This window comes from Pipistrellus hanaki, assembly GCF_964339955.1.
Source record: "Pipistrellus hanaki genome assembly, chromosome: 3".
NCBI classification, from domain to species: domain Eukaryota; kingdom Metazoa; phylum Chordata; class Mammalia; order Chiroptera; family Vespertilionidae; genus Pipistrellus; species Pipistrellus hanaki.
In genome coordinates this window covers 171,903,687-171,913,654 of record NC_140505.1, presented here as the reverse complement: position 1 = coordinate 171,913,654, position 9,968 = coordinate 171,903,687, and the positions used below count along the sequence as shown (strand labels likewise).

At 39.7% G+C, this 9,968-nt stretch overlaps 1 protein-coding gene and 1 long non-coding RNA gene across 2 annotated transcripts; both read left to right on the top strand.

Moving 5' to 3' along the window:
- Nucleotides 1-1,160: 1,160 nt before the first annotated feature.
- Nucleotides 1,161-9,559, top strand: NDUFA12 (NADH:ubiquinone oxidoreductase subunit A12). Its single transcript, XM_084878496.1, has 4 exons — nt 1,161-1,393; nt 2,232-2,314; nt 4,698-4,785; nt 9,283-9,559. The coding sequence occupies exons 1-4, from the start codon at nt 1,308-1,310 to the stop codon at nt 9,461-9,463; spliced, it is 438 nt and encodes a 145-aa protein (XP_084734622.1). The 5' UTR covers nt 1,161-1,307; the 3' UTR covers nt 9,464-9,559.
- LOC311619872 lies at nt 4,795-6,891 on the top strand. Its single transcript, XR_014794593.1, has 2 exons — nt 4,795-5,124; nt 5,155-6,891. It is a non-coding gene; the product is annotated as an uncharacterized lncRNA (long non-coding RNA).
- Nucleotides 9,560-9,968: the final 409 nt, after the last annotated feature.

The following is a 9,968-nucleotide window of genomic DNA, read 5'->3' as shown; positions in this document are numbered from 1 at the left end:
GCTAAGGGCACGGGCCTCTAATGTTCCAGGAGGCCTCCTGATCAGACTCTGAGCCCCGCCTCACTCCAAGCAACCCTGGGTGAGGGGGAACAGGTTTAGGGGCTTCATTTGCAACTAACTATTGCTCCCTTCCTGTGTGACTGTGTGTGTGTGTGTGTGTGTGTGTGTGTATGTATATATATATATATATATATATATATATATATATATATATATATATATATATATGAGAGAATCCAAAAAGAAAGTATACACACTTTGAATATTAATTCCAATGGGTTAAATCTGAAATGAAAGACACAATTGAACTATCAAAAAATTATGTGCATATGTAAAAATGTAAATGTGTGTACATCCATATGTACACACATTTACATTTTTAATGAATTTATTGAGAGATTAAGGCCCAGCTCTAAGGTCATGCCTAATTCTATGAAAACCTACCCAAGGTTTCCTCCATCTGCCTTTGCATTCCCCTGCTTTATTGGATTATACCTTACTTTTTGTTACTTATTCTCAAGATTGATCTAATAGAAGAAGCAAATCCTGATTGAAATCTGTATTTCTTTAAATAGATATGGTCATGCTTAAATTGCATTAGTTTCTGCTGTATATATAGTGCACAAATTACTTTTGTTATGAATTTAAATACTTGAATTTTAACTTTGAAACTAAATCACCAAATCAATGAGAGCAGATACTTAATCATATACTTTTTTATTCCTCCTTGCTATTCCTGCACAACGCTAGTATGTGTAATCAATATCATTATGTGCTCGATATTTAATTCCTTAATGGTATCTTGTTTCTAAAGAGTCTTGGCACTAGAAAGGATTTTGAAGTCTGAATCAATCATTTGAGATGGGGAACCTGGGGCCCCCAGAGGAACTTGCACCTGGGGAAGCCTAGTCTAGGTGTTTTCCATCACATATACCGCCTTCTAAATTAAGGTGACCTGACGTCCCGATTTTTGACGATTTGTCCCGCGTTCCGCGGCGTTTTAAAGAAGTCCCGATTTTGGGGACAAATTGTTAAAAATCGGGATGTCTGGTCACCTTATTCTAAAGGCAACTTTTATGAATTGGTGAAAGTTTATTGTGCCTTTGCTTCCCAAGGAAACCTAACCGCTCTTTCTTCCCGCACTTTCTTGGGAAGTGGGAAAGCGGTCCCGCGCGCGCGAGCGCCAGCTCTTCGCGCATGCGCAGAGCCGTGGGAACCCTGTGCGGGAGGCTCCCTGCGAGCGAGCGTGCGCTTCCCCCCGGCCGCCTTTGAACGGCGCACCCGGAAGGCCCCGCCTGCGGGGCAAGATGGAGTTGCTGCAGGTATTCAGGCGAGGACTGCAGCAGGTCAGCGGCCACAACGGCCTCCGAGGCTGGCTGCGAATGCTCTTCAGGTAGGCGGCGGAGCCGTGCGCCCGGCCTCCGGGCTGGGCTGGGCTGGGCTGGGTTGGCGGGGTGTTTGGAAGGAGGGGGCGCGGGCTGGGTCACCTTGGAGGAACCGCCGCTCCGGCCAAGGACAGCCGGCCCGATCCCTGCCTTTCACCCCCGCACTCTGTGACCTTGGGGACGGTCTTTGTGACCCTTTATTGGTCTCCGGTCTCCTCCTCTACGCGGCGAGGCGTTGATCAAGGTGATCGTAAAGGTCTCTGGTCCTGACATTCGTTGAGTCCGACTGGCAGGGTCGTCCCTGGAAGCCAGTTGGAGAGCCAGAGTGGAATGAAAGCTCGGACATGAATAGCATTTAAGATGATGTACTTTGGCTTCCTGATTTCCTGAAGGTGTTTACTAACTCCAGGGCCTCTTGTAGTAGATAAAAGTAGTTTTTGTAAGTTGCATCTTTATATTTAATGTAGTTTAACTTATATCGGTGGGTCAGCTTATCTCTTCCTGTGCTCCTTTGGTGGTACTGGGGACTTTTTTAAAACGACGCGGGACAAATTGTTAAAAATCGGGACTGTCCCGCCAAAAGCGGGACGTCTGGTCACCTTATACTGAGGGCAGCATGAGCGTGCATTCTAGAGCTGTCCCTGGGAGCTGATGGTTCAGCAGTGGGTAGTGGAGAGCCTCCAGATGAAGAAGCTAGAAGGCTACCACTAGTGCGCAAACCCAAGCATGTCCTCATTTTTCTTATTGATGCAGCAGCTTTGTTTCTTAAAGTCGGTATTCTCTACTTATATTTGTGCTTTGAACAAAGAAGCTCTCTAAAATATCTTTTCTTTTGGGTATTCACAGGACAAATGATGTGAGGGTTGGTACGTTGGTGGGGGAAGACAAATATGGAAACAAATACTATGAAGACAACAAGCAGTTTTTTGGTGAGTGCAGCACTGGTATGAATAAAGGGAGTGAGCTTAAATTTTGATTTGACTCTGTTAATATACATGTGGCTTCTTTAATGAATGTATATACTACATCTACTCTTTTTATTTCATGTTATTCATGTTGTTGATAAACGGAATTTTTTTTTTTTTTTAATAAAAACCTTGGGCAATTTTTCCATATTAGTTATTTGGAATTATCTACAGCATTATTTTTTGTTTGGATATTTGTCTGTATATTTTTATTATATTTTTTTCACAGCATTCTTTTTAATAGCAACACAATATTCCATTGTATGGAAGAACTATTTTTTCAAACACTTTAATATATATATATATTATTGATTTCAGAGAGGAAGTTGAGAGGAAAAGAGAGATAAAAACATCAATGATGAGAGAGAATCATCGATTGGCTACCCCCTGCATGCCCCCTCATTGGAGACTAAGCTCGCAAACCAGGCATGGGCTCCTGACTGGAATCGAACTTGGGACCCTTGAGTCTGCAGGCCTACGCTCTATACACTGAAGCCAAACTGGCTATGGCCAAACATTTTACTATTATAGACATTTAGGCTGCCTTCAACTTTTTTTTTTTTCTACTAGAAACAATGCTTCAGTAAACTTGCTTGTACCTACTTTAAATAGTCTAAGAATAAATTTCTGTAAAGTGGAATTGCTGAGTCTGAGTATACACATTTAAAAATTTAATATATTTATCTCAAGATTGTTCAGGCCCAGCTCTAGCATCATGGCCTGACTCTATGAACCTTACCCAAGATTTTCTCCATTTGTCTTCACGTTCCCCTGCCTTATTGGATTATAGCTTATTTTTAGTTACTATTGTCAAGATTGATCTCTCTAATCGAAGAAGCAAATCCTGGGTGAAAGCTGTATTTCTTTAAATAGATATGGTCATGTTTAAATTGTATTGCTCTATATTTGTTGGTTATAAAGTAAATGCAGATTACCTTGTGCTTATTGGTTTAAAATCTATTGTAGAGTTGAATTCAGTATTCCCTGTGGGATGGGGCAGTGAGGAAGGGGTAGAAGGAATTGATATTTATTATGCACTTACATGTCTGATGTTGAAGTAGGTGTATGTGTGTGATATTTAATTTTCACAGCAACCTTCAGATGAGGTATAATCATCTACTTTTATAGACAAAGAAACTGACTGAGTCTCATAAAATGTACCTAATATCCACAGATAAATGACAGAATCTTGATTGGAATCCAGGTCTTTGCCTATCTTAAGGACCCAATAGAAATAGTCTTATAGCCCTAGCCAGTTTGGCTCAGTGGATAGAGCATCAGCCCATGGACTAAAGGGCTCCAGGTTTGATTCTGGTCAAGGGCATGTATCTCAGTTACAGGCTTAATCCCCAGATCCCATCGGGGCGTGTGTGGGAGGCGACCAATCAGTGTGTCTCTCACATCGATGTTCCTCTGTCTCCCCCTCCCTTCCACTCTCTAAAAGAATAAAAAAGAAAGTAATAGTCTTGTAAATTGTGATTAGGCCTCTAACTACTCCATTAGAAATGTGTTAAACAAGAATGTAACCATATTATTTTGATGACATGAATGGTCCTACTTATTTAACCATCATTTATATAGTTTGCTTATTATGTGTAATCAATTTCTGAAAGGATTTCTGGTAGTCCTTTAAAAATATTTATATGGCCGAAACAGGTTTGGCTCAGTAGATAGAGCATCGGCTTGGGGACTGAAAGGTCCCAGGTTCAATTCCGTTCAAGGGCATGTACCTTGGTTGCGGGCATATCCCCAGTAGGGGGTGTGCAAAGGCAGCTGATCGATGACTCTCTCTCATCAATGTTTCTAACTCTCTATCTCTCTCCCTTCCTCTCTGTACAAAATCAATAAAATATATTTTATATATATATATATATATATATATATATATATATATATATATATATTTATATGGAAACATATAATCCAAGTATGATTGCTGAGAGTACATTTCTCCTGCCCCATTCTCAGGAGGAGCACTTTCTCTCCTGAATACCCTGACTGGCTGGGAGCCCATTCTCCTACCCTCCCCATTGCTTTCTTGGCATGGGTGGAGGCAAGGGTTCTCCACTGTGGGGAAGGCCTGAGCCCCACCCACAGAGAGGTCTTAGTCCCTGTGCAGGGATTTGGCTCTGGCAGCTGCCAGGGTTTGATAGAAGCTTGCCATACACTTCCTGGAACTTGCCTTCACTCTTACAGCCTGGGTGCTATTTCTCTTAGGTAAGCGCACATATAAGTCTTAATTAAAAGGTTGTCTTCTTTGACATTTTGCAATTATGTTTTTTTGTGTTTTCTTTTAAAGTTGTGTTTATTTTTTCACATTTTTCTAAATGTTGTCCTTCCCACTCAGGCCGTCACCGATGGGTTATATACACTACTGAAATGAATGGCAAAGATACATTCTGGGATGTGGATGGAAGCATGGTGCCCCCGGAGTGGTAAGCTAAGTCAACATTCTCCTTTTTTGGTTGGAGGGGGCTATGAGGGGATTTGGCAATGTTTATTTTATTATACAAATATTTATTAAATAGCTTATTTATTTATAAGACAATTAATGGTATTCTGAAAGCATCGGTCTCAGCTATATATTTCATAGTTTTTGTGGGTCAGGAATTTAGATAGATACAACTTGTGGATGGCTTATCTCTGCTCCAGGGTATCTGGCCTTAGGTGCAAGATTTAAAAGCAGAATGAAGCCATCTGAAGATTTCATTCAGTTTCTGGAAGCTGATGTTGACTGTCAGAGTTGGGGACATAGCTGGGGCTTTCTCAGGCAAGTGCTGAGAGAGAGAGAGAGAGAGAGAGAGAGAGAGAGAGAGAGAGAGAGAGGCAGAGGCCTTGTCCACACTTAGTCTTAGAGATTGCCCAATATCAGTTTCTCATTTCATTGGTCGAAGCAATTAGATATTCTGCCCAGGTTTAATGGGAGAGAACATAGACCCTATCTCTTGATGGAGGTGTGACAACATATTATTTGTTGGGATAGATAGTGGTGTGGCTGATTTGGGGGGGAAAAACAATATTCCACAGTATCACCTGGCTGTGGGTTAAGGGAAAAGCAAAAAGAACTCTGCCTCTAGTCTTCTTTGGCAGCTCGACCCTAAGCAAGTTCCTTAACCTCTCTGGGACTTAGTTTTCTCACCTGTAAAAAGAGAGCCCCAAGTTCCTTAGATCTCTAAAAACTGATTTTTATAACTATAAACTACATAAACATTTTGAAATGAAATTCTAATGGTTTTACTTGAATTGCCAAATTTTATATTAAATATTTCAAAACAAAGTACTGATCTCTATTCCATAGATTGCTGAAATAATACCATTTGTAAGTTTATCAAGTTAACTGACATTTTATTTTAGTTGAGCTTAATCATCAGAAATAGTTTTTGGCAAGTGGGATAATCTCAGTGCATTCACTTCCATTGTAAAAGCTCAATTAGAAACCCACGAATTTAACCAAAGTGAGTGAGATGTGAGACAATAAGGAACAGTGAGGACTATAGTGAACTGAAAAGCACACACTACATCAAAGAGGGCAGCACTATTCATCCTTCCTCAGTTCCATTAGGTGAGAATTTGACTAAGGGTTTCCAGATAAATGATTTTCAAGAGAAAAAAATCTGTATTTTATGGTGAGATTTCTTGTTTTTTATATGTTAACTTAAAATATTTGTCAACTTAAATACATCACTGTCTAATACATGGCTGGGTGTTCTATATCTGTTCTGATCAGTAGGGTAGCCACTAGCCATATATGTCCCTTTGAAATGTGACAAAGGAAGTGAATTTTTAATTTTATTTAAACTAAATAGGCTATTTGATTGTTCCGAATAGGTTTCTTTTTATTTATTTGTTTGTTTTTTATTGTGTGAGTTAAGCAAAAATGTTTATAGGATTTCACTACAACCAGTTTTTAACCTCGTCTGCCATGTGGACCAGTTAGGAGCATTGAACCATGACATGGATGTGGTTTGAAAACCACAGTATTGGATTATGTCTATACGTAAAGACTTCTTCAAGGAAATGAAGAGAGGAGGAGAAGAGGGGTGGGGTGGTGGTGGTGGTGAAGAGCTCCATGCAGCAGGAATCAAGTACAAAAGCCCTGTGTGCTTGAGATGTGTTGCTTGTATTCAAAGAACAGCAATATGGCCCCCTAGTGGTCTGCACATCATAGCTACTGGTTAGAGCATCTGCCTCCTGCTGGTCATTGTGCATCATAGCTACCTGTTGAATGGTTGGACAGTCACTTAGGCTTTTATATATATAGATTGATTTTAGAGAGAAAAGGAGAAGGAAAGATTGATAGAACATCAATGATAAGAGAGAATCACTGATTGGCTGCCTCCTGCATGCCCCTCATGAGATCAAGCCCACAACCTAGGCATGTGCCCTTGACCAGAATCAAACCCAGGATCCGTCAGTCCTCAGGCCGACGCGCTATCCAAGGAGCCAAACTAGCTAGGGGGGAAAATTAAACTTTTTAATTTTTGTTATTAATTCTAATCTTAAAGACTGTTTTAATTTGCACTGATTTTCAAAATAAACCCCTTCATTTTGCACTTTGAATGTACCCAAACTGAGGGGCTATTTAAGTGAAGTTAGTATATATTCAAAATGAAAGGACTAGTCTTTCTTCCCTGTTCCCTGACACACTTTCTCTTATACAGCTGAAAATAGGATCAACCATTTATTAGATTTATTTTCATTTGAGTTGTGTTGTAATTTTTTTTTAAATTGAATTCTTTATTGTTGAAAGTATTACCTATGTCTCCTTTTTCCTCCATTGACCTCTCCCCGCCTGTTCCTGCCCTCCAGCACATGCCTTCATCCCCCTACTATCTGTGTCCATTGGTTTTGCTTATATGCATGCATACCAGTCCTTTGGTTGATCTCTTACCCTCCCCCCATCCCCACCCCCCAACGCACACACCCTCTCCTGCCTTCCCGCTGAGGTTTCTTGGTCTGTTCAATGCTTCTATGTCTCTGTATCTATTTTTATTCATCAGTTTATGTTGTTCATTATATTCCACAAATGAGTGAGAGTGTGTGATATTTATCTTTCTCTGACTGGCTTATTTCACTTAGCATAATGCTTTCCAGGTCCATCCATGCTGTTGCAAATGGTAAGAGTTCTTTCTTACAGCAGCTTAGTATATAATTGTCATTTAATATCTTTGTTTCCAGTTATTTTAACACAACTTATATTTGAGTACTGAGTTTTCCCCAAAATGTATTATATTTTCATTATAAATATTTATCTCTTTGGTATTTATAACATTTTGCCTTTCTCCCAGGGTCCTCATTTGTAGTCTCACTGCCTTTATCATCAAGTTTAAGTAATTTTGTATTTTGTCCTTTAAGAAAATAGCAGTGAGCCGGGACCGGTTTGGCTCAATGGATAGAGCGTCGGCTTGGGGACTGAAGGGTCCCAAGTTCGATTCCGGTCAAGGGCATGTACCTTGGTTGCGGGTATATCCCCAGTAGGGGGTGTGCAAGAGGCAGCTGATCGATGACTCTCTCTCATCGATATTTCTAACTCTCTATCTCTCTCCCTTCCTCTTTGTATAAAATCAATAAAATATATTTAAAAAAAAAAAAAAGAAATAGCAGTGACATAAAATTGAAGCTCTAAAGCTAACTGCAACATAGTTTTCTAGACAGTGCTGTTAGTCCAATGGTGTCTTTAATTAATTGGAATAAAAATGACCCAGCTGAAAACTCTTTGGTGTGGAAATCATATTATTTCTTTAGCCTTTATTTAATACTAATTGTAGCAGAAGGATTATGTTAGCCTGTTTCTTAGTTCCTTACACTGCCACGATGAAAATAAATTGTTTACTCATTCCCTGACTCTTGCCAGTAGCCTTACTGTGTAAACATTTTCAGATTTTAAGTATTATCAATTATTGCTAATAAATATTCTTGAACATACATAACATCAGAAATTTTTCTTATTAGGTTTAGTCTTAATTATTTTAGTGAAACCTCCTCTTACCCTTTTCTCTGTAGCTAGTCAACTTTTTTTTTTTTTTTTTAATTGGAGCTGCAGTTCTATGCCTGTCTCCTCATTCCCTGTTGTTATAGGGTCATATCTGTATTTTGAGCTCTGAGCCTTGGGGGATCTGGGATGAGTTCTCTCTCCTTCCTTTCCCATAATATTCAGCGTGGCTTCCTGCTCAGTTCGACTCTTTGTCCCGTGGACATAGATTCTTCCTTCCTCTGTCATTAGAGAGACATTCCCCTGTAGACTCCAAGGAAAGCACCCCGCTTCCTTCAGGCCAGATTTCTGGCACCTCCCGACAAATGTCCTTTGAAATTAAATGGTTAAATACTTAAAGCTGAAATACTTGTAAACTGTGATTTAATAATTTTAAGGTAATAGATGTTATGATCTCCAGTGTTCAGACTTAACCTTGAATTTAAGGTGCATGCTGAGACCCTCTTCCTCTTCCTTTTCCTCAGCATTGGGTTTCCTACTACAGCTTCATGAGGCAGAGCAACTCAGCACACAGGAACTTTCAGGCTCTAGCATCTCATAGTGATACTGTAGTTCATCAATTTTCTAACATTTTTTACATATTCTATCAATAGTGTCATAATTTAATTGGCAACATTTTTTTTGATTTTTAGAGATACATAAAATAATGGTGTATCTTAAAATTGATGTTGTCCCAGATTTGATGAAATACAGTAAGCTAGCATTTGTTGAATTCCTACTATGCACAGGAATTTTTCTAAGTGCTTTATATGTATTATCTCATTTAATCCTTATCCCTCTTTAGGAAATAAGATGTTCAGATGAAATAACTAGGTTATAAAAAGTTCAGTTGTTAATGACTTGAACTCAAGCAACAAAATAGCCCCAGAGCTGCCCTCTTAACCTTCCTCCCCCAGCATTGCGCTGCCTCTTCCTAACTGTCTTCTTTCCCCTCTTTAAGGCACCGTTGGCTTCACTGTATGACTGACGATCCTCCAACAACAAAACCACCAACTGCCCGTAAATTCATTTGGACAAACCATAAATTCAACCTGAGTGGCACTGCAGAGCAATATGTACCTTATTCCACCACTAGAAAGAAGATTCACGAGTGGGTCCCACCTTCAACACCTTACAAATAAAGACACTGAACAATTTAAACATGTAAAATTTGAGGCTTTTCATGTAATTGCACTTTTACTGCTTACTGTTAATTAAAATAATTTGATTAAACAATGTTTTTTTTGCCCTTGTTATTTATCAGTTGCAAAATAGAGGCTTACAGATGTGGGTAATTGAAGTAGACTTCTGTTGGGGTGGGTGCTGGTTTACAGTTCTCCTTACCCGGGGCTGTGTCTGTGCTTTGTGACCCTGCTCCCTATCACAGCTGATTGATGGGGGAAGACCTAAAGCTGAGGATAAGGTCCTTGGGTACTGCTTAGCTGCCAATGTAGAACACTACACTGGTGATGGAAAAAGAATGCAAGGATTATGGAGTCAGATAGTTGCTTTCAAGGGCACTGATAACTTAATTCCCAAGCCTCAACTTAAGGCATTGAGTGAAACTCTGGACAATAAAATGACTTTGCTAACCTCAAGTTTCTTATATGAAAACTAGTGGCCTGGTGCATGAAATTCATGCATGCG